This window comes from Felis catus, chromosome A3 (assembly GCF_018350175.1).
Source record: "Felis catus isolate Fca126 chromosome A3, F.catus_Fca126_mat1.0, whole genome shotgun sequence".
Lineage (NCBI taxonomy): Eukaryota > Metazoa > Chordata > Mammalia > Carnivora > Felidae > Felis > Felis catus.
In genome coordinates, this window is record NC_058370.1 from 139,293,105 (window position 1) to 139,317,615 (window position 24,511).

The window sequence follows — 24,511 nt, forward strand, 5'->3', positions numbered from 1 at the left end:
TTTTCCATTTAATACCCACAGAGGGATGCCAGCCTCGCACCCTTTGGCTGCAAGGTCTGTCCTAAGCAACAGGCGGGTTTCCCATCAGAGACTGCAGAGGCTGAGTGCCAGGAACGGAGGGTGAGTGGCCCATGTGCTCCTAGGCGGGGAGGGAGCGGGCTGAGCCCGCCCTCCCCTCCTCGGGTGCCCTGAGCGCACCCCCAAGCCCGCAGACCTCTTTGCACATCCCATTCCCTCTGCCTGGAACATGAGCACCCCACCCACTTTTAATCCAAACCCAGCAATTAACCTTTAAAACTCAGATCAGATTCCACCCCTCCCCAGAGAGCCCCCCTGGCCCTCCCAGAATGGGTTGGCTGCAGCGCGTCCCAACGTCCTCGTGCCCCAGTGAGAACGGCTTTCAGGTCACCTACCCTAGCAGAAAGCTAGTGCTCGGCGTTGAACTCCTTAAAGAGTAGGATTTCACCCCACAACCGCTGCATCCGCAGTCCTACGGCCTGGCGGGCCACGTGGCAGGAAACACAGCATTTCCACAGAACGTGGCCTGGTACGTTCTCCATCACCTCCTGAGGGTTAGCCCACTCTTGCTCTGGGTCACACGGGCCCCACCTGCCTTGCCAGCATTCCACAGTGTTTGGAAAATGTTGCCACGTAGGGAAGCAATTCTGGAGCATCGATGAGTCACCCAGAGGTGCTGTTGACTCACACCGCGAACCCGCACAGCATGCCTGCCCTCAGGGATCTCGCACCCTGTGCCCCGGCTGCGATGCCAGAGCAAGGGCGGGAAGGCGGGCGCACAGCGGAGCCTGCATCACGCTGACTGTTCTTGAAACGTCCCTCACGGCCATCTTTGTCTTCTTGCGTCTCTGTTCCGGACAACCGCACTCCAGGAGGGAGCCACCACCCCGACGGGGTTCCTTCTCCCAGCGCCGTCCATCTCTGCGGACACCCCCTTGCTCCCACCACAGGCTCTCAACCCCCCCGAATCAATTTGTTTGCACAGTACACTTGAGACATCCCAGCCCCGTGCCCAAGGGTCGGCTGCAGCTGTACACCCACCGGGGCAGCATGGTCCCCTCTGGGTGTGCCAGGCCCTCGACGTGCCCCCCACTCTCCCCGAGGCCGCGGCCCCCAGCCCCCACCCGCTCGTCAGGACCGACCTTGCTGGCACCAGCTCCGTGACGGCCAGCTTCCCAGGAAACACACCCACCCACTCCCACTCCCTCTCTCTCGCCCACGACTGGGTCTCTCGTGTCTCCATACAGGCTTAAAACACGACCTGTTTCTTGTTTCGTTCAGATAGTGCTTCAGCCGCGAAGATTCCCCTATGAAGCCCCTTCTCCGTGACCTGCCTCACTCTGGCTGCTCGCCTTCTCAGATCCGTATCTGATTGAATCTACAGCCCTACATCTGCACACATGTCTTCCGTTAAAAGGCACGACACTCATTAAATGAGCTATGTTTTTTATTGTATGTGTGTTTCATTTGCCGCCATACTCAACACACAGTATTAATGAATGAGGGTCTGGCGGTCAGTCGGCGGGAACACTAACTCAGGAGCCTGGTGTCGCACTGCCTGAGCGTTGCGTCTGCGGAGAGCCACCCCTCGCCGGCAGCTGCTTGTGACAGCAGGCCTGCCCTGCTCTCTCCCTCGTGGGAGTCTGACCGACCACACGCCCTTACGACCCTTCTGTGCCCCGCTGCGACCTTCTCGTCCTAAATTGCGGGGCAGGCGAACCATGCACGGAGGAGAGGACACTTCATGCCCCTGTCTTCTGCCTCCTGATAGCTTGGGTGGGCAAGGACATCACAGATGGGGCTGAAATGTCCTGTCCTCACGATCAGACGGACCGTTCTTACCGCTCTCCTCCCATCAGCCCCCTTGTCCTGTTGAGTGAAATTCTCCTACTATGCGACTTTGCGTGTATAAATTATCCAGACATGTGGAAATACTGGGTGTACCAATACACTAGCACACGTCCGTCCCTCCAGCAGTGGTCCCTTGGCTTAAAAATGATGTGTAGGGGCACCTGGGTGGCTCAGTCGGTTAAGCGTCTGACTTCAACTCGGGTCATGATCTCGTGGTCTGTGGGTTCAAGCCCCGTGTCGGGCTCTGTGCTGACAGCTCAGAGCCTGGAGCTGCTTCGGAGTCTGTGTCTCCCTCTCTCTCTGCTCCTCCCTGGCTCGTGTTCTCTCTCTCTCTTTCTCTCTTTCTCTCCCTCCGTCTCAAAAATAAATGAGTAAACATTAAAAAAAAAATGTTGTGTAGAGACAGGTGGCTTGGTTTCAGGGCCCTGAACTAAAACTCTTAGTTAGACGGTCTTGGGCAAGTCCCATCTACAAAACAGATGTAAAGATACCTTTCTTAGAAAATTGTGAGGATCAGACACGGTAACACACAAAAATGCTCGGTAGTCTGTGACCTGTGAAACGGGCTGGTTACCATGAGCAAAGGGCCTCGTCCCTGGAAAGCATCCTAATGATTTGGAGCAGCGTGGACGGTGATTATACCCGGAACTAGATGACACGGCATCAGCCCCCGGCTTAGACATGTCCTGCCACACCTGCCCACCCCCCTTAACTGTGTGATCGGATTCAACTTTGGGTTCTGAGGAGATTCCAGCCTACACGTATGAACCTTCCTGCAAACACAAGGGCTACCTCTCAGGTGCTGGCTACAAAGTGCAACTCGTAACTCACGCCGAGGTCTCCCAATCGGTCTTTGAAAAGGGCAAAGAGGCTGTGCTTAAGCTTCATCAAAGCCCCCCCCCCCCGTTACAGAGGGTGGGGCCTCCCGCTGACCTTGCGTCCCCTGCAAGGTCAAGGTCCGCTTTGCTTTGTTAAGTGACACAGTTAGATTGCCTGGTGCTTTCCCCCCACGTCGCTCTCCCAGAGGGTTGCCCCATAGCCACTAAGACGCCCGTGTTTGGCCACATGCGCTGCTGACCGAACTGACCGCCTGCTCGTCTATCCACAGATGGAGGTGGACGCCGAGGAGAAGCGCCATCGGACACGGTCCAAAGGGGTTCGAGGTAGGTCCGCGCTTCTCCAAGCCCCCGGAGGCCCTTTCAGGGTCCCCTTTGTCCTGCGGAGCTGGGTGTGAGGGTCACTCGGACCTGCTCTGACCCCACCCTCTCGATAGCTTTCTGTGGGAGAGGGCGCGTGTGATCGATGACAAATCTCCGTTTCCCATCTCTCTGCAGTTCCCGTGGAACCAGCCATACAGGAGCCCTTCAGGTTAGTGCTCTGTGGGCACGGTGTATCCCCAGAAGCCGCGTAGAGAACCCATGCCTTTTAATGGGCACACCGCTCCCCTCCCGCCCCCGGTCTGTCGGCGGCTCGCTCCTACCCTGCTGCACTGATGGAGGCAACTCCCTGAGACCTGCTAAGAAAGAGCAGCCCTGATTGTTCCCTCCTTCCAGATTTGCCTCCTCTCCGTCCCTCTGTGTGCCCCTCCCCCGACGCCACCAAGCGCTCGGTCCCACCCGCCTGCAGCGAAGCCCCCACGTAATTACCTCTTTCCCGTTGCAGCTGTCCCACGCCGGGCTGTGACGGCAGCGGTCACGTCAGTGGCAAATACGCAAGACACAGAAGGTAACGGCCGCCTTTTTCACTGTATACGGTCTACAGTGGCTTGTTGAGGGACCCAGACCCAAGGACGAAAATGAGTGGGGGGTATTCCTGGACAAGAGTGAGTGCTGTCTTTTCCTCCACTCCTCTGCTGTGAATTCAGCCTTAGGTTTCCCGGGCAGGGTCTCAGAGGGTGGGCAGAATTCACGATAATACATAAGATGACACAAATTAAGACCAGCCTTAAACTCATTTTCCCACACACACAGGGCACCTGCTAAGAGCCTCCCTCTGCCTCACTGGGACGGCTTATTTGTCCGTGCCCACGTGCTCATTCTGGTAGCTGCAGGGTGGCAAGTCACGGATGGTAAATTAAAGTGTGACCTTCCTGATCCTTCTGGAGGAGCTCAGCTTCCATAATTTATCTGTCCTGGGAAAGGAAGCCCAGGTGGGCACCTGGGCAGCTGCTGGGGGAGGTCCCGGCAGGAGATTAACGTCCAGGACAGATCACGCTAATGAGACTTTGGGGCTTAAACGATTATATTATTCTTGCAGACACTGGAGTTTAGGTCCGTAACGGCACTGGGTGTGAACATCCAGGAGATCAGGTGGCCAGATAATTATCGCTAAAAACGCATCACAGCAGAATTGTATTGCACATCTAGGGCTGAGAGTCATGAAGAGATCAATCTTTAGATTTACTTTTGCATAAGGAATTTCTTCCCTGTGCTATTAATGTAGCTTTACCTTTCAAGGGAAGGTTTCGGTCGTGAGGAGTTGGAGATGTTTATAGGCTAGAATAAATTTTTAGCTAATTTTTCACAAATTAGGTTGCGAGGACTAAGGTCGTTCATCCTAACAAACCATCAAGAAGGAAGCCCACGTAATGAAAGCTCAGACCCTCGACCAGGTGTGCCTGAAACACCTCAGGGTGACCCTGCCTGCGCTGCCCTACGTTTCATTTCCTCTTCAGCTGAACATTAATTTATGGGTGAAATCAAGCAATTATTTTGATTGTCCTTCAGTAAAATCAAGGGGAAAATTACAAATTACTCCCCAAACCCCCATGCTAGCATCTAAGGAGACGGGGAATTTTTAACAAGCATCCATGATGAAATGGTTATCAGACTTCTCTACATACCAAAGGAATGACAGGTCGTTTCTAAGGGAATCTGGCGATTTAAAACCTAAATTCAATTTATCATATTATTATTGTTATTGTATATTATAGTAAATTACTGAGTATGTAAGTTAAATAATTAGTTTACTTAAAGTATGTTATTTTATAAGAATTTATTTTGTAAATTCTTAATCTAAAGGTTTTTAAAACCACATTGCTTATGTTTTCAATGAAAAACAAGTTAGCAAGCCATGAATGAAATCAAGGTTTTCCCTTATTCCTCTCTTGATTAGTCAATAGTTAAAATTTATCATACTGTTACCGGAAGGAGTGATTACATTTGGCTAGAAAGTTTGAACTAGATGTTAGCTAGACAATTCATCACCACGGTTTTTCAGGAAAACCCATGACGTTTCCAAAGAATCCTCTGAAACACATTCTTACCCAAGGCGCATCAAGCGGTGCGTCCGCGTCCCCACGTGACATGGGCGTGTACACCTGCCTGTGAGGTCTCTTTCCCCGCGTGCACAGAACTTCGGCGCTTAGCTTGGGGGTGGCCTCAAGACCGCCAGCCTGCATTTTCCTCTGGGACACGATGCGGGTGTGAGCACAGAGCATGCGAATCTTCCAGGAGTGATGGAGCCGGCACTTTAGAGAAGGGTCACGGAAACATCCAATTTTAGACAATTTTTCAACCCATTTCTAATTGAATTTAAACTAATGTCATAATTTTTATCACAAGTCATAGTCTACATAATTGTTAAAATTTCTAACATTTTGGTAGAAATAGTTAATGTGGTGGCGGCGGACGAAGGACTTTCCTCCAGCACCACGGCACCACGAGTCAGCGAGGGGCGTTGGGCAGATTACTGAACATTTAGGACTTCGATTTCCTCAGTTTTTGAATGAGATACTTAGAGACTTTGTTATGTAGAACTAATCACCATTGAGAACTCATGTGACCACATAAGCCGCTTCTCGACAAGACTGTCAGGGCTGTCCATTTTATTTTTGATGTCTATATGTTGTCAATAATTTTCTACGATGGTAGACACACAATGTTACATTAGCATCAGGCGTGCATCACAATAATCTGACAGCTCTATACGTTGGGCTGTGACCATCACAAGTGTAGTCATCATCTGTCCCCGTACGACACCATTACAGTATCGCCGACCGTGCTCCCTGTGCTCTGCCTCTCATCCCCGTGACTCACTCATTCCATGACCAGAAGCTATGTCTCCTCCTTCCCTTCACCTGTCTTCCCCCTTCCCCACCCCCATCCCTCTGGCAACCACCAGTTCGTCCTCTGTACGTAGAGGTCCGATTCTGCTTTTTGTGTGTTTCTTTGGCTTTTTTTTAGATTCCCCATATGATATTTGCCTTTCTCCAACTTATTTTACTTAGCATAATACCTTCTTTTTATGGCTGAATAATATTCCTACATATATATACACATACGACGTGGTTTTTCTCCACTCACCTACCAAGAGACACTCGGGCTGCTTCCATATCTTGGTGATTATAGCTAATGTTGCAATAAACATAGGGGTGCATAGAGCTTCTCAAATTAGTGTTTTCGTTCCCTCTGGGTAAATGCCTAGTAGTGAAACCACTGGATCATAGAGTAGCTCTGTTTTCAGTTTTCTGAGGAGCCTCCACCCCGGTCTCTGGTGCTGCTGCACCAGTTTGCATTCCCGCCAACAGCGCACGAGGGTTCTTTCCCCACCTCCTCGCCAGCATTTGTTTCTTGCGTGGTTGATTTTAGCCATTTCTGACAGGTGTGAGGTGATATCTCGTTGTAGTTTTTGATTTTCATTTCCCTAGTGATTATATATTACCGGTAATTTTTAACTAAGGGATGACGTTTGAACTACTTAAACTGAAAAGGTGCTTCTCGTAGTAGATGAGACTCATGTATACATTAACATCTTGTGACTGGTGTTATTTCAAATCTGTAACATTTCAATTATTTCTGGCTTTAAAAGATTCCCTGCTACCGAAGTCTCTCCCCTCTGACAGCTATTTATGTACATAAGTGTCTGCACGCACCCCACAGCCCAGGTGTGGCCCTGACCTCCGTACCCACAGCACAGGTGTGGCCTTGACTTCTCTGCTGTTCCATCCCCAACGAGACCCAGCCTCTTCCAGTGTGACAAGAGTGGCAGCCTGGGTCTTGGTTTTGATGAAATTACCCACCCTTTTGGTATTTTAGCAACATGATATTCAGGGAATGTATTTTCATTTTATTAGGGATATAATTTCATTTTATTCGTGTATCATGTCAGTTCATAGTCAAGTAAAAAGGTACTTTAGTATGTGGACACATCTATTTATTTGAACACACAGAAAGTAATTTGAGGCAGGTGTGGGAAATCTATACTGTGCTTGAACAAAAGACAGTCTGTTCATGGGTATGTTTTTATTTTCTTTTAAGTGTATTTCTTTATTTTGAGGGGAAGGGGAGGGCAAAGAGCGAGAGAGACGGAGAGAGAGTCCCAAGCCGGCTCTGTGCTGTCACTGCACAGCCTGACATGGGGCTCGATCTCATGAACTGTGAGATCATGACCTGAGCTTCAGTCACACGCTCAACCACCTGAGCCCCCAGGTGCCCCCACGGGCATTTGTTTATGTTCACGGGTCAAAAACAGTCTGAAGTTGCTGGTAAACACGCATGCAACTCTGCACAATTAAAAGTTGGATCAAAGATGTAAATTAGGAAGCACGTGAGGGAAACAGGAACATACTTTTACCAGAAACCCAGGACGTATCAGGGGTTTGAGCAGAGCATTGCGTTTTGTTCTGAGTCTTTGGGCAGCCGAAGCAAAAATGGGAAAAAAGAAAGACAGAGTTCCACTACCTGGTGCAAGTGGTACATCAGTCCCTTAATGCCGGAGGTAAACACATCTGAATTGCCATCCAGTGACCAGCAGGGATCCAGGCTCAGTCAACACTCTGTGCCCTGGAAGACAGAATAAGGACCAGGCCCCTCATGAAGCTAATCAACATCAGAAACGTTTCTCTTCAGAAGCATCGTTGGTATCTGGACACATGAGTCTGACTTCTGTTTTTCCCACCTGAGGTTTCGTGTTACCACCATACAAGAGTGACAAAAACACTGCGGACTTGGCAATCAGGGCAGAAATAAGTCTCCTGTTATGAACCAGGGCACTAACATAGCCTCTTCTGTATGCAGTGAGTGACCTCTTCCTTTGGACTCACTGTCACACAGCCTTACATGTGGCTCAGTGAATTCTGCCTCCCTGAGTGCATACGACTTTTCTTAGCGATACTTACAGGTAGCTAGAGACCCTTGTGTATCTCAAACATGGGTCCAACTACGGGGCTTCTCTGTAGATGGGAAAACTCACTTCTTTTTCAATGTTTATTCATCTTTGAGAGAGACAGAGCATGAGCAGGGGAGGAGTAGAGAGAGAGGGAGACACAGAATCCGAAGCAGGCTCCAGGCTCCGAGCTGTCAGCACAGAGCCCGATGCGGGGCTCGAACTCATGGAGTGTGAGATCATGACCTGAGCCGAAGTCGGACGCTCAGCCGACTGAGCCACCCAAGTGCCCCAAAACTACCTATCTTAAGTGGGTTTTCCAAAGTCTTAGATGCCCAAGTTCAGGGACAGGAGCTTCCTGAGCCCCCTCTGCTCTCCTCTGCATCACCTCCTTTCCCAGAGTGTAAGCATGTCAGACGCCCATGGGTGAAAAACCACTGGTTTCCCACGTGTCCACAGCTATCTCTGCGGTGGGAAGGTGGCGGAGAAAACGGAATGTGTGGAAGCCACACCCTTGGAATTCAGGGAGTTGCCGGCCCGTGAATGTGTTGGCGGAGAAGGGGCCAGGCCAGGTGGGAAGTGTGCAGACGTCACCAAGGCCCGCGGAGGGAGCAACACCACCGCGCAGGGTGTCCGTGGCTGCCGAGCCTGACCCCGGAGCTGGCGGGGGTGCCTCAGGCTGCACGTCCCCCCGGCCAAAGATGGACATCTCAAGGAAGGATGGGGACACGGTGACAAGAAGCCTCACATATGACTTCTTATGTAAAATCATTGTGGCTGCTCAGCCACACGACGGAGAGATGTGGTTATTAATCCAGAGCTTTGCAAGAAGGGATACTAAGATAGGAGCAAAATGCCAAATGTCAAAGCATTTCTGCAAAAAATCTACTTACGAACATTTAACAAAGATTGAAAACTCTACTGCCTTATATTCACAATGCATGTTTTTCTCCCCCTGTTGATATGAAATATTGTTTGTGTTAAAGCAAAATAATGTTTAGAAAGGGGTATATCTCTGTAAGCTAAATTTATTGCCAAAATTATGGTCAATTTACTATTCTTACAGTTTTTAGAAATTTCACCAATGCCAATTAGAAATAGGAATGATAAAAAATATATCAATATCTATTACAGATTAATACTAACCAGTGTAGAGGAATTTGAATCGTAGCCTTTTCTGTAATAGTTATGTACATCCTGGAACATTTGGAATTGTTGGATTCTTTCTGAATAGCGATTGCTGTAGGAGCCTCTAGTGAGAGAGACAGAGAGACAGAGGAAACCCCTAACTTGGATTCATTCCTCACTCATCTGTTGTGTGACCTCTCCAGATTTCTTTCTGAAATTTAGTGGATTTCATTTATATTTACCCCTCACTTCAGTTTCTAAAAGTATGTGTTTGTTGGGCATAAGGTTCTGATGGAACATTTGACCTGAAATCTACCTTCAGAGTCTTGCCCACTCAACAAGCACCCAAAAGCTAGGTGATGGGTATCAGTATCATATTTCCATCCTCCCCAATTTAGAAAATTCTGAGTCAAGTCAATTGATCTTGAAACTTTAAAATTAAAAGCTCCAAATGGTAGCTTTCCTTTTTCATTAGAAAATTATTGGATTCTCTCTGGCTTGTTGTGCACATTCCGTATTCAGATTTTTTTCCCATCTCGTATACCTCTGCACCCGCCAGTGTGATTGCCATGGCGGCAGCCGCGGGTGAATAATTGCCTGTCTTCACTGGAGCTTGTTCTGGAGCTGAAGTCGAGGGCTTGCTTCCTGATGTACGCATGCCTCATTTGGATTCTGCCAACAGCCTGGGGGCTGTATTATTCATGCCTTGGCAGAGAGCACTCACTAAAAGCCTTGGAACAGAGCCAGGTACTGGCGAGAGATAGTGGAGTGGAGCGTTGAATGTGCAACAGAGAAGAGCATCTATAATCCAAAAAAAAAAAAAAGAAGAAGAAGAAGAAGAAAGAAAGAAAGAAAGAAAGAAAGAGAAGAGGAGGAAGAAACAGGGAGGAAGCAGAAACAGGGATCCCTGCATTTCCTTTTTACCCATTTCGCACTGATAGAAATTTCATTTGCATTAAAATAAAACACCCCAGCATAATTGCATTTTTTTCTAACCACGCTTGAAAGTTTAACACAATTTTCCACGTTTAATTGCAAAGCTGATTTTAATTAGTAAGGGCCTGCATGTGAAAAATGAAGATTCACTCGGGTGCATGGGGCACACTGCAGTGTTTGCTGAATGCTCTAATTAATGTATGGATGCCATACAGCAGGGCACGCCGTGGGACGCTCATGAAAAATTCTGTGCACGAAGCCACTCAGCCAGGCTATCGGTGTTTTACTTCACGAACCCGCAAGAGTCAAGAACTCCCCCCTCGTTCTTTACGCGCCGTCATTGTGCACGCCATCACCCCATCCGTGAACCCTATGGCACGCCTCTCCTCTTTACCGTTCGTCACTGGCATTATAAACCAGAAGTCAGGGCATATATGTTTTAATATCAATTTGGTAGCTTGCACGACGGTACAGGGGGCAGAAATTTGGAGATCTGGGGACTTATTTGTATGGAGTAGAATCAAAGCAGGAGGGTTCCCGGACTCGCCGCTCACAGCTTATCATTAGTCACATGTGTGCAGACAGACGAAATGCAGGCACAGTCCTTTCAGACCGAGACGACACTTAACCTTTATTGTCACAATACATCCTTTATTTGAAAAAATAAATAAATAAATAAATACAAAGCTCCCTGGCCATTATCCTGGAAAAGCAGTCTGCCTGCTGCCTGTAGTACGTCTGCCCAGATGGCCAGGTCTCTGGCCGTTGCCTGTTTCATTATGTATCTTAGAGCTCAGCGTGACTGATTCGGTGCATTTAAATCTGAAAAACAAAACACGTCACGCATGTGGGGCACGCTTTTGATGTTGACGAAATTCTATATATGTCTCAAATAATTCCACATTCACAGAGAAGGAACTTCTCTGTTCCTTCTCTGTTCGGAACTGCATTTTCGGGCAGTTACGAACGTCCGGAGGCATACCCGCGGACACTCGGTGGCATTCACAGTCTGGATTGGTCAAGTCTAGACGTAGCATTTATAACCTGGCTCTCATTTCTTGACTAATGATGAGACTATATAAACATGGCTTTGAAACATCAACAGAGTGTTTACTCCTCAGAAATTGGTGGGAACAACAGGCATCATCTCGGGTTCTCCCCAAGTTCAGTTCTGACCGCCACCACGTGCACCGGGATTACGGCAGCCGCTTTCTCCGTGGGATGCGCGGACAGGAGGGTTCCTGAGGTCGGGGGTGCTGAGCCGCTGTGGGACCCACAGTGCTGACAACTCTTCCCCCTGGGACGGGAGGGGCCAGGGTCCTCCCGCCGCGAGGTGCACGTCCCCACACGAGAGCTTGCAGGCGGGGGGAGAGGGGATCTCCCGGTGGGGAACCCCCCACCAGATTTCAGTGTATGCACGGGTGAGGGTTCCAGGAAGGGCTCCCAGCGCCCGGAATCTGTTTCACAATGAACGGCTTTGGGGGAACCGCCTGGTGAGCCCCACTGTGAGCCCGTTCCTTAAATCCGTGTTGGAGAGCGGTCACACTGCGCTCACCTGTACCCACACCCTGAGGACCCTCGTGAGGACTCCCTTCTCCTCGTTCTCTGATCGTGTGTCCCGAAGAGAAAACGGTGTGTCAAACGTCAGACCCCAAGACCCGATTGAAACCGTACCCTCTTCCTGCCTGAATCAGCGAGAGACGGAGGGAGGAAGCGCTCACTTAGCGGTAACGCTGCTTCCGTTCAGTGAGAGTTTAGTGCTTTTGTGTGAAAAGTGTCTGTGTGACTAAGTATGTCGCCAGCTGCAGCAAATGGAAAACCCTCGTCCGACAGGCTTACAAAATGCAGAATTAACCGTCTCACGTAAACTGGAAACAAAGAGCCCCCCTCCCTCAGGGGCTTCTGCCCCATCACCGGCCCCTCTGCTGCAAAGCTCTCCCGAGTCACGGGACAGAAGACACCGGACGGGTCACCTCTCGGAAACACAAGGGGGACCTTTCCGAGAAGCTGCCAACACCACCCTCTGTTCCAGTGCTCCCGCTGGGTCTCCAGCCACCTGCGAGCCCTCCCTGATCGCCCTCCTGACTGTCGGGCCCACCCCTGGAGCTGGAGGCGGGGTCAGTGCCCCTAAGGCAGGGGTTCTCAAAGCAGGGTTCCGTGACCTGGAACATCAGTGCCACCTGGAAACCTTCTGGGAAGCCAGCACGTGCTTGGGCCCCACTCCAGACCCGCTGGATGAGACGCTGCGGAGGGGGCCCCGCGGTCTGGGATTCTGATGCTCCCTGAGATGGACAACCGCTGCCCAAGGAACAGGTCTGTGTAGACAGAAGGCAGGCACCTGGTCAGAGGGAGTCTGCAGGTAACGGAGGAAGGAGACTTCTTCTGGGTAGAAGCATCTAGCAGGAGCGGGTACGAATCTGAAGACAAAAGCCACGCCCCGAAGGCCCCAAGTGCCAGAAGCTGCCTCACAAGTCTGTCCTCCTCCCCTCTCCCGGGTGGGGGGCGGCCCAGGAACGTCTCGGTCCCGGCCGGACAGACTTCGGCGGACGCGAGGCCACAGCCTGGCGTCCCACCTCACAGACTCCAGCCCTGCCTGTGACCGTGACGTGGCCCCAGCGTTTCCCAGGAGCTGGGGAGGAGGGCTGTCCCCCCCAGCAGCCCCAGCCATGCCCCCATGGTGCCGCCATGACCTTCGCTCCCGAGGCCTCCCTGTGGCCGTGGAGGACGACTCCCAACTGGGGACAGTGCCATCCTGCATCTGGCTCTCCTCCCACGGTGGAATCAAGGATGCGGGCCTGGTTGGGAAGGGGTCAGGGCAGACCAGGCGGCCTCGCCGGGCTCAGCCCCGTCCCGGATTGGGACCCCCCAGAGCCATCTCCGGGCATCGTGTTGCACTCATGGGTGGGGTCCAGGGACTCAGGGCTGCTCGGAGCCCCCTCCAGGCCCTGGGCCAGCGTGCCGTCTGAGAGCCAGGCGCTGCGGCCGCCTGGCCGTTTCTACCCCACGGCCTTGGCCCGAACAGAGCACGGCATCCAGGAGCACGCAGGGATGCAGGGCCGGGGCGGGTGGGCTGGGGGGAGAGCCGGACGCGCCCTGGAGACTGTGTGGAGCCTGACTCGGACAGGCGTGCCTGGGCCCCGGCAGTCTCCGTCGAGCCCTCGTGGGCTTAGAATGGATCTCAAGATAAACGCACCTTCCCTTTCCCGCTAAGGGAGAGTGCTGCACTCCATTTGTATGATTCAACAGACTTTGAAAGATCCACTCATTGTAATTTAGTAGCCACTCTCCGGGCTGTGAATATTACCTAATGCTATATTTAACATCGCCAGGGATACGCTTCACGTACAAGTGGATGCATTTCCTAAAACTCCAGGGAGCGAGAGCAGGGAAATGAACATCTTGGAAGAAATTCCATTCGTAAATAATGCATAACGATTCAGGGATGCGCCCGAACCGCTTTGTGAGCCCCTCGGCCGGCGCAATGGCTTGTGAGTGGAGAGTCTGTGCTCCCCCGAGAGCAGGTGGGCAGGACAGGCTGGAGGGGAGCGGGCCCAGCGGTGCCGTGTGCTTCTCCAGAGAGCAGCTGAGCTAAGAGGGCGGGAGGCAGAGGCGCCATCCGGGGAAGGGTCCGCCAGACGGCAGTCCTGGAGTAGAGGCCTCAACCGCGGGTCGTGCGCACTCGGTCTCGTGGATGCTTCCGGTCCCTACTCACGCAGACCTGGCCCGTCACGTGGAGAGCAGCTACTCGGCATGGGTTCCGGAACAGAGACTCCGTCCTGGTGGGGCCACGTATGGGCACAGGCCCCTCCTCATGTCTTCTCGATTCACCCCCTCCCGGCGGGGGCCCAGGGGTGGGGACAGGCGGGGTGGGTGCCGACAGAGTTCTCTCCAAGGACAGGTGGCTAAAGGAGGCACAGGCCTCACAGGTGGGACGCAGCGTGGTGGGACGGTGGCCGCCAAGAAAGGTCCTGGCCAGCAGACATCGGGACCGCCGCTGTAGCCCCTCCCCCCTTCCCTACGGGAAGCCCCTGTAATGCCTGTAACAGTAACGACAGCGGCAGGACTATGCGAGAAGCACTTTATAGTTTACAAGTCCTGGGCCCGTGGGTGGTGGCACTGGCCACCAGCGCAGCTCCGTGGTCCTGGGCTGCTGTCCACACCCGGGTGGACTTCTGTCCCCTCCAGCGCCAGCCCCTCCTGCGAGGCGGGCATGGCCTTTATCGGGGACACTTCTTAAATTATCTTAGATCGACTTCTAATACATGAAAAGAAGGGGGTGTGGTGCAGGCTGAGAAGAGGAGAATTTGGGGGGGGGGCTTTCACAGCCCTTCCCCAGCCAGGATGCGCGTCCGGTGGCTCTCGTCCCCACCTGGGGCCATCGGGGCACTGGGGGGACACGGGGCACGCGGCACGGCGCCTGGCACCAGGTCTGCGGGGAGGGACCGTGCACACGCAGGGCTCCGCAGTCTTTGAAACGCTTCCGAACTTGGAAAGATAAAAAGGGGTTAGCTTTTCAGATGCTCTTAACTGACTCTCCAGGGGCCTCTGTTCACCAGAGAGGCTGAAGGGAGTCAGAGTGACTTAGAGCAAAGGACGGAAACGGGGACAGCCTTCTCTGAGTATTGATTGCGTTATGGTCACTGCGTGACATCTGCCCCGGACGCCAGCCACCACTGCTGCTGGGTTTTTCCTTTGATTGTAATGCGTTTTTGCTGTTTATTCAAATCAGTCTCGGGATTTAAATTTGTATTTCTTTTTTTATTTTCACTGAACATTCTAACATGAGCCTTTTCCTATATCAGTAAAAACTTTTATTTTGACTTCCATGGCTGACTTCCAACTCCACTCTTATTGTTAGAAATAATTTAGTTTTTTGAAACTTTCTCGTGTTATGAAAAATGTGTGATAAGTATCTTTACAGATAGCTTTTTACGACTTTGATTCTTTGGTGCGTGTTGTCACAAGGAGAAGCGTGGGGCTGCAGAGCGGGAAAACAGGAACTGTTCTTTTAAGTTTCTTTCCAGCAAAAGGAATCTTCGTACGTTCCCACCAGCAGAAGGATGCGATGTTACCCCATTGCACACAATAGGGGATGTAACTGTTTCTAAAATGCTTCCTTCTTCTTGGAAAAAGAGTCATAGTATTTGTGAAAGGATCCATTTTTAAAAGATTGATCATTATTTTCAACAGTGCCTTTTCCGGACAATTCCGGACAATGGCATGCTTAGCCATGAAAGCCACGCGTTCTTCTTGCCTGAGAATGATCCCCCTTAGTGTTTGGGCGAGCTGGCCCCCCAGACCGCTCCTCCCTCCCACAGTCTAGGACAGTGTTCTCCACAGCCGGACAAAGGCAGAGGGGCCGATGCTTTGCACCAGGCAGAAAAGGACACTCACCTTCTCCTCTCTGTCATGGTCACCCGGCTCAGCCCTCCCTGCCACCAGCCCAGCTTTGCACGGCAAGCACGGGATTCAGAAGAGGAGCCAGGTGACCAGACAACAAAGCCTGGAGCACAAGTGTGTCTGTGCAGGGACAGGGCACACGAGAAAGTGGAAAGTCACCTTGACCTCCTCAAGGCGCATCCACGGGCACACCTGTCGTCGCCTGGGTTTCTTGGAGGCCTCTTCCCCCCGACGCCTTTTCCTGCCACCGCGGACACAGCACCAGGCCCCGGGAGTCTCTGTGCTCCCATCAGCCGACGAGTGAGCAGGACCCCCCCACCAATGCCGCTGCATCTTAACTTTGAGCTGGTGAGCGTGCCCAGACACGTTCCTTTCCGTCTGTCACGTGTCTTCATGATTTAACTTCAGGAAGATTAGAGAATCTTCTTCTTGTCACCAGTTGCAATGCCAAAGGACAGCAAGGCAACCACTTAAATTGTCCTGGCTTCATTTGTACAGGGAAGGGAGGACAGGGTGTGAGCTTGGTCCCCTCCCTGCGCTGCGTCTCCATGCTCGGGACTGATAGCGATCTATACCCGCCAAACACTCGGAGCTTGGGGACAGCCCCGTTCACCGTGACCCTGTCATTCCATCATTCCATGCACTTGGATAAACTCTAGCCAAACGTGTCCCTTCCTGATGGTGAGAGCTGATCTGGTGCGTGGGAGGCCGACCCTGGACTGCTCCTGCTTCCGGCCGGTCGCTGCAGGCTCCGGGATGGCCTCCGTCCCTTTGCGCAGACAGGGCTACCAGTGACCAGAAGGCTGGTTAACTTAGTCTTCTGGAAACTGACGGTACGTGAGATCCCACAGTTGTCTCCATCGAGTTACTGGAGTAAATCGTGTAAGCCGGCAGTGTTCCCGGCACAGGGACTGATGGCGAGTTAGCACGCCCAGGCCTGCCCCCCACCCCCGTGGCCTCGGGCCCCAGCCTCCTTGACAACAGGGTTCTTGCCTCGGACACCCGCGACCAGCCTCACGTAAGTCTTTCGCACGCACGGCACCCGCTCCCTGGATGCCGTGCGCCCCGCAGGCTGGCGCTCGGCCTTCAGCCCTGACGCCCTGAAACCACCAGCAGTTTTAATCCCTTCGCACGGCTGTTTTTATCTTTATATCACTTACTAATGTGTAACTCTACAGAACAGATCTACTTAAATTATAAATTGTCCTCTGTTTTCTCCTGAAAACAAGAAACACTGTGGAGTACTTGGAGAGCATTTTCGTAGATTACCTTTTTCCACTGCTGCCGTTCCGGGTGTGAACACTGCACAAAAATGTCTTTAGATTTTAAAACAATCAGAATTCAGGCCGGCAACAGGCGTAGAGATTCCACCCAGGTGAGACCTTCTCCCGCTCCTGCCGCCACCCCGGGGCCTCTGCAGGTTATGAGAGGCTCCCGCACGTTGCGCGTCTTTGTGCCGCTGCTGGGAACCCACCCCGACGGTGTGGCTGGGGCGAGCTGCTGGGGATCCGGCGAACCTTTTCTGGGGCAGCTGCCCTTGGCCGCAGCCCTGGGACACACGCACCGAGGAACGGGGTGGACAGACAGACATCAACACAAGCACAGCGCCGCGAATGTCATCCCGGGAGCAGGGACCCAGCAGATGGATGGGCTGCATCTGCCAGTCGCTTCCTCCAGAAATCACGGGACTCGTAAGGAGCGGCCTAGAGGCAGGTGGCGAGACCATGTGACGTCACGGACTGCTGGAGGGACGCCCCGCAATGCTGATGGCCGAGGGCTCGCTGTCCGGCAGAAAGGATACCTGGAGGGGAGTGGGGGGGACGCCTCCCGCCCTGGGAGCAGCCGTGACCTGTGTTGTGTGGCACTGACAGGGAGGCACGCGTCCAGAGGTGCGGATCGCAGGGCCGTGGCCCGGGGCTGCCGGAGGAGGAGGCTGGGACGAGACAGGCGTGCCCACGGAGACCCGTCTCCAGCCGCGGGCCTGGCTTTCCACACGAGCTCTGCCGTGCACCCCAAAATGCCTGAACAGGAGGCCACGTCACTTTCAATCTCTTTCGTTCACTTATAAACGCACCGGGCGCTGTTCCTGGTGACCTTCACCTAAGAAATGACTTGAACCCAGATCTCCAAATGTGACATTTTGGAATTGGAAGTTGGAAGACTTTTTTTTTTTTTTTTTTTTTTTTTTTGTCCCAGCTCTGGCTCCAGCTACCAGAAGGGTCTGGAACAATTCACTTCACCTCCCGGCAGGTGGGAGACACAGATGGACACCAAACCCCCGGTTCAGCCCACATTCCGCCTCGGCCACTGCCCGACGGCTCTCACTTTGTGCAAGGAGTGGTCACGACCCTCTGAAGACCGGGTTCCCTTCTACACGTCAAACACGTGTCACCAATGCCAACCTCGCCAAGCACATGCTTGCACACGCCCCTCCATTATTGCTGCATCTGCCCATGGGGAAACTTTGCTTCCCAGACGGATGGCCCTCGATCCCTGGGACACAGCCTCTCCGTCTGCCTCGCCACGGGCCCCCTTACAGCGTAGGCTCCCCGTGGGCCCTCACTACACGCCTGCAGAAGGGAAGCTACCGGCGAAATGCAAGACCCTGAATAAGGGAAACGGTCGAAAAACAGAGCGACTTCTACATGTGAACAGATGACACTGCCTCAGTTTACCGTCCATAGTAAGACACTGTGCCATTTCCCGGAGGAAGGCCCAGGGGTACCACCCGGATGCTAACTGCCTCTGCACCGAGAGTCAGGAACTTGCTGTGCGTGTTGGAACACATCCCGGGGAGGAAAGCACCTCTCCCCACAGCACCTGCACCTCCCTGTGGAAACACACGTAGGGCACAGCGTCCCCGGTGCCGTAATGGAGTCACGTCGAGGGACAGTGGGACAGAGGAACGTGAACGCACCCTCCTGGGCTGGTGGGTGCTCCCGAGGGGAGAGCCTCCCACCGGCGAGCGAGGGGGACTGCGGTGCTCGGGCAGAGGGAGGCAATGCGGGATGAGGCCTGGCCCGTGGGGAAACTCCACATTTTCGTTCACTCGTTCAGCCCACCGGCCGGGCGGCGAAGCTAGCGTTTGCGCCCCTGTGACGAGGTAGCCGCGTGCTGAGCGCCGAGGCCCCCAGCCACCAGGGTGGGCGGCTCTTCCAGTGCCCGGGTGCGGACTCGAAACACAGGGGCGGCCGCCCACCATGTAGCCAAGGCCCAGGACGGGGCAGCGCAAGGGGGAGTCAGCCCTCAAAGGGGCGGGTGGAGCAGGAGGCCGGGAGCCCAGTGAGGACAGAAAAGCAAGTTCCCCGCGGGGACCGAGGCCGTCCCCCAGGGCAGGGGTGCGGAGGACAGCAGGTGAGGGGCCTCCCGTGTGCCGACAGGGAGAGGTCGGAGCCCCAGCTTCAGGATGGCGTGCGGGACAGGAGCAGGCATCGTGAGCCGAGACTGCGGTCAGGAGCAGGGTGGAGAGTGAGGACAGCCTGCAGACGGGGCGGAAGGGGGGAGGCGAAGAAGGGCCCAGCGTGGCCTCGGGGCAGCGGTTCCCAGGTGCGCGGCCCAGGACCAGCCAGGGGACCGGAGGAGGCGCCAGGGTCAGTGCAAATGTCCGCGCCGCTGGGAGCATTTCTGCCGTGACGTCAAAGCCTTGTGGAGCGAGGGGAGTCTGGACGCACCTGCGGCCTGGCGTCCTCGCACGCTGGCCAGAAGGCTCTCTCGCCCCCAGGGAGCTGGAGACACTGAGCTCGGGGCCCGGGGACCAGAGTCGTGTGCCGGCTCCGGGCTCAGTCCTTCCCACCTGCGCCCCGTGCCCTTTTCTGGTGCCTTCTGTTTCCAGCTCAACAGAAATCTGACGGCACTGAGGTTCTGGGGTTCAGGGGTGGCTCACAGAACCCACGCGGCCCAGGAAGTGGAGATACGTATGAGGGTCCTTCCGCTCGCCGCAAAGGCGCAGGGAACAGACCCGGTGATGCTCAGAGCACGGGGACTCGCAGGCGGCCACTCGCTAGCCCAACTGCCGTTCCCAGTTTAGCGATTCCGGCCCGTGTGGAGGTACCTGAGGGCAGACGCCCCTTTTAACGTACCTGAGGGCAGACATCTGACACTGACTCGTGTCTGGGGCACGCGGGCATCTTTCAGAAGGTAAGCGAGCACATCCAGGTGGGCAGCCCTGCTCGGCCCCTCGGCGCTCGCACGTGCAGCAGGGTCACTGCCCTCGCCGGGGGCAGGAAGCCAGCGGGGCCGCACCGCCGGGTAATCGCGTGCGCACCCCGCCGGCCTGCCCAGCACAGAGCTCACCAGCTCATCTGCTGGCGGCCGACGTTTTCTTATCACGAGGCGGCAGAAGGACCAGAAGTAGCGAAGCCCGTGCGTTGTTCTCAGCCAGCGGCGAAAAATTGTTTTTATACGAGAGTCATTTCCAGAGAAACGGAATTACTCTGGGTTCTCTGTCTCCAGCCAAAGGCTGACCGGCCTGCCGTGGTCCTGGAATCTGACGTCCCTGCTCGGGGAGTCCTGGGCCCGGCCTCTGCAGGGACCATTCTGAGACCGTGCAGTGGACGGCCAGGACTGTCAGCCAGCCCCCTCTGCCCTCTCCAAGCCAGCCTTCAGACGGCAAAGCCCTTGACCCAGGAAGGGCCGGATACGGGCAGAGGCGGGGTCGTCTGGCTTCAGGCTTCTCCCTCGGGGCTGCCACTGGGTGAGGGCCACGTCGTGCTGTGTGCGGCCCAGGAAGCCCACGGGCACATCACATTGGAGCCGCACCTCTGAACGGCCTGTGGGATCCGGCCTTTTTGCTTCGGGTTCTGCTTTTTGTGTTGTTTGTTTTTCTTGCAATAAGTTGATGTCACGCTATTGACCTCTCTTGCCGTGTCTCAGCTTCTGGGAAACTCATCCCCAAGCAGACCCGTGCTATACACACCGGCCCTTACTCGTTTCTTTTCAGCGCTGGGGATTTTTACATTTTTGAGACTGTTATTTCAATAAAACATGTGAGGAACCACGTTGACGTGGGAACTGTTCAAGGAAACACACGGGATCCTACAAGGAAAGGGCCTCAGCAACCTCCCGACCCCCTGGCCCGGCGAGAGTCTCACAGGGAAGAAGGGCGTCCCCGACACAGCCCCCTCGGTGCTTCCAGACCCCCGGACACACCCGGTCTGTGGCCCCCGGCTCCAGACAGACGACGCCTTTGAAAGTGCTGAGGATCTGATCGGTGCCTTCTTTCCGCAGACCCTAGTTAAGGACAGACCCACTCGTCAGTAAAGAGCTTTCTGGTCCCAGACCGGCATCCATTTCTGGAGCCGACAGTCTCAGAACCTTTGCATTTGTACGACTAAGATTTACTTTTCTGCTCACAGGGAGGAGAGGTCGGCAGTTTGGAAAAACTTCCTGTCTCCTTACTGTTAAAAATGGAGACAGATTTAAGTGCCTCGTGGCAGAACCGTTTCCATTAACCCAGTACGGAGTCGGAGGCCAGTCCGCGCGCCTCTCCTGCATTCCCCATGCGCGGCTCCCTCCTCCCCAGGCCCCAGCAGGGTGTCTGCACCATGCAAAAGCATGGTTTCTTTAAAAAAGAAACAAGTTCTACAACCCGGATGAGACCCTGAATGCAGTGAACTCGGCGGGCCCAGCTGCATCCGAAGGTGGCTTCGGAAGCCTGTCCCCTTTGGAGGGGCAAAGTGCTAGGGGCGATGAGGAAGCCTCCTACCCTTGTTAGTGCTCGTGGGGGACCCGCGGGGAGGGTTAGAGCCTTGCTACCAAAACATCCCGTGTCTTTCTGCAAATGAGCCAAGTGCTCAATAAAACAAACATAAGTACGTAAACCACACCGAGGACTTACCCAGCCAGGTGTGCCCAGGAAGATAGTCCTCCTCCTTGTTGCCTAAACACATGAGCAGCTTCAAAGCAAGAGGAGAGAAGTGAGGACCGCCGTGTAGGAAGTTAGAGACAGAACTGCCTCACACACACACACATATGTGCGCACACACACACATACACACACACCCCAGGACCTCACACCCAAGCAAGACTCCCAGGGACACCACACCTAAATAAAGCAGTGTGATCGCACCGTGCAGCCCGCCTCCCCCGCCAGCCACTTCTGCACATCCTTTCTGGCTGGGGACTCTGAAAGACCACAGCCACCAGCGCAGCCACACAGGGCACCCCCGTGTCCCCTGAGGGCCCCTCCCTGCTCACAGAGACAAGCAAGCTGGAGGTAGACGGGACAGAGAAGCCACATTCAGAGGATCCAGGAGAGATCCTCAGAGGAGGGGCACGGCGGAGGCCCCGAATTTGTCCTCAGAGCACCTTTCCCGTGAGATTCCACTGCGGCTCGTGTGAAACCAACAGGGTGCCCCCCAGCGCTTCTCACTCGGCTACCGTGTGCAAGCAGGCTGCCTGTCCAAGCAGAGAGCAGCCTGCCACAGAGAACGTCACGTCTCGTCGTCTTTCAGGGAGGAGAGCAGGCGGTAGGAGGAGTGGCGGACCCACGGCCGCGCGTGTGGTGTTCCGTGATGAAGAGTCACCCGCACGGGGACGTGGCTGCGCCACATACACACCCTGGGCCGGGTCGTGAGCAGGGCAGTCACACATTAAAGAAGCCGCCGTGTGCTTCCTCAGGCCCAGCACGCCTCCTGGACTTGGAGACGGAAATAACGGGAATAAACATAGCTGCGTTCGGCAGAGAGATCATCCGGCTCCGGGGGCGGAGCCCCAAACGCAGATGGATTTGGGGATAAGGTTGCTCTTCGGCAAAAATGTGCAGCGGCGACAGCTTGTAACTAGCCGTTGCCACAGACACTACAATCGAGGCTACGTTATGAAGAAAACATTCTCAAATCTTTGTGACGACCAGATTTTCAGGCTCATTATTTGTAGCCTGCTGTCGATGAAACTGTAGAGCAGCTTTTGAAGACCTACGTGGAGTAAAAGCTTATATATTTTGCTTATTAGAAAATGCATATTTAAGAAGCTTCAAATTTCTATCAAAGGCGTATCTTGCCTGGAGTGTGCATGTGTGTGCGTGTGTGTGTGCACATGTGTGTGCTCGTGTGTACACGTGTGCGCACGTGTGTGCACGTACAAATTATGTGTTCGTGTGTGCTCGTTGTACATGTGTGTGCACGTGCATGTGTGCACGCGTGTGCATATTATGTGTTCGTCTGTGTGCATGCGTGCATCTCATGCAGGCTTGGTTACATGTGGGTGTGCGTGCATATGTGCACTGTGCACATGTGTGCATGTGTGTGCATGTGTGCACTCATGTGTACATGTGCGTGCATGTGTGTGCATGCTTGTGTGTGTGTGTGCAGGCAGGCATTGTGTGTTGCATGTGTGTGCACATGTCTGTGCATGTGTGTGCATTATGTGTTCATGTGTGTATGTGCATGTGTGCATATGTGCATCTCAGGCAAGCATTGTACATGTGTGTCCACATGCTTGTGTGTGTGTGCATGTGTGTGCACGTGGGTGTGTGTGGGTATGTGTGCATGTGTGTGAGCACATGTGTGTGCATGTTTGTATGCGTGCATGTGTATCCATGTGTGTGAGCACGTGTGTGTGCGTGTGTGTGCATATGTATGTGTGTGCGAGCACATGTGTGTGCACGTGTGTGTACATAAAATGTACATCTATGATAGACATGAGCCACGGACGTTCATATGCATCACCTGCATTCCCACACTAAATCTGTAAACAACTCAATCCCTCAACTACCAGAATTTTAAATACTTCGCAACTGAGCAATTTCCTACCAACCACGTGAAGACAAAGTATCGTGTCCTACCGCGCCTGAAGGAGAATAATCTAGCATGTATTTGGGGAAGAGACGGAAGGACATCTTTAGCCCTTTGTTTTATGCCTTTTCTTACGCGCTTGTCCCCGGTGCCATCATGCAAGTGGCATGCTTCTCAGTTCTTCCTGCGTATCCTACTGACCGCGGCTCACGGAAGCTGGGACGGCCGCGTCAGTGTGACGTATTTCACGTCTCCGGTGTGGGTGGCGCCAGGCGCCAAGTCTTCCTGCCGCATTAAGTGTTACCACGGCACTGAGTGCCTGTGGCGGTACCACGCGGAACAGCCACTCACTAACGGAGTCGTCACACTTGCCGCCTCAAGCGTTAAATTCCTCATCCGGACTAAATGCGGACCGGGTGGCCTCCGTGGCTAATGTTCCGTGTGACCTGGCGCCCTTCAGACCAAGAGGGCCGGTGTCAGCCTGTAAATGTTCAGCAAGACAAAGCTGAAGTTTCCGCGTTGTCGAGAGAAGCCGACGCTGGTACCTGCGTGCGTGGGTCTCTCCGGGGACGCCCTCCTCTGGCCGGTGCGGGCGGGATGCCTGCGGGCTGCGGAAGGGCCCCCCACGGAGGTGCTGCTTCTGGCTGGCGTCAGCCTCTACCGCGTGGTGCCCGACGGAAGAGCTGCTCGCAGACAAAGTCTGGTCTGATGCCACCCCACGCGTCGGCCCGTGCACACCACTTAATCCCTGTGGCCTCGGTTTCTTCATTTTCTAGGTTGAAAGATGGATTTGGCGATTTCTAAGGCTTCTACCTCCTCCAGACCCTATCGCTCTGAGGGTGTTGCCGTAGTCAGCAGCATCTCCTCGCACGCAGTTCACTAGCTCATGATGGACCAGCCCCTTCTGGAAACCTTATCAACCGCTTGACATTTTTAACTAAAATAGAAAAAGCCTATGTGTATTTACAAAGCGGTTTAATTTTCTAATCTCACTGCCAAGAGGTAGCCTGGTTCTTGGGGTAATTTTATCCTAACATTCTCAACATTCTAGTCTCGTCAATGACAAAGATAGTAAATGTTTTTGTACAGGGAGAGGAGAGAGCACACATTTCGTTGAAAGCCAGATGCTGGTAAAATCAAGTCTAAGACTGGCGGGCCCGTTCCGAAAGCGCCGATAATACTGATCGATAGAAACAGACGTATCAAAGACCCACTCCTTCATTTGGCACAGCGAGGATTGAGAACAATTAACTATACGGCACAGTCCCTCAGCCAAGGAGAAAACAGTTGAATCGAGATGATAAGGGAAATGCATCTCAAAAAGTCAAGACCACAGTAAG

General features: G+C 53.7%; 1 protein-coding gene and 1 long non-coding RNA gene across 16 annotated transcripts in view; one reads left to right on the forward strand and one right to left on the reverse strand.

Annotated features, from left to right (window-relative positions):
• MYT1L (myelin transcription factor 1 like) overlaps positions 1-24,511 on the forward strand; it is a 427,126-nt gene that overhangs the window by 281,280 nt on the left and 121,335 nt on the right. For all 15 annotated transcript variants that reach the window (XM_045055040.1, XM_045055041.1, XM_045055043.1 and 12 more), the window contains exons 6-8: positions 2,978-3,032; positions 3,204-3,237; positions 3,532-3,594. In XM_045055040.1, the coding sequence (XP_044910975.1) occupies positions 2,978-3,032; positions 3,204-3,237; positions 3,532-3,594 (152 nt within the window). The remainder of the gene's footprint in view (positions 1-2,977; positions 3,033-3,203; positions 3,238-3,531; positions 3,595-24,511) is intronic.
• LOC123384653 overlaps positions 3,496-24,511 on the reverse strand; it is a 41,520-nt gene continuing 20,504 nt past the window's right edge. The window contains exons 2-3 of the long non-coding RNA XR_006596115.1: positions 7,551-7,652; positions 3,496-5,338 (exon numbers count right to left, since the gene is read on the reverse strand). This is a non-coding gene — a long non-coding RNA (uncharacterized LOC123384653). The remainder of the gene's footprint in view (positions 5,339-7,550; positions 7,653-24,511) is intronic.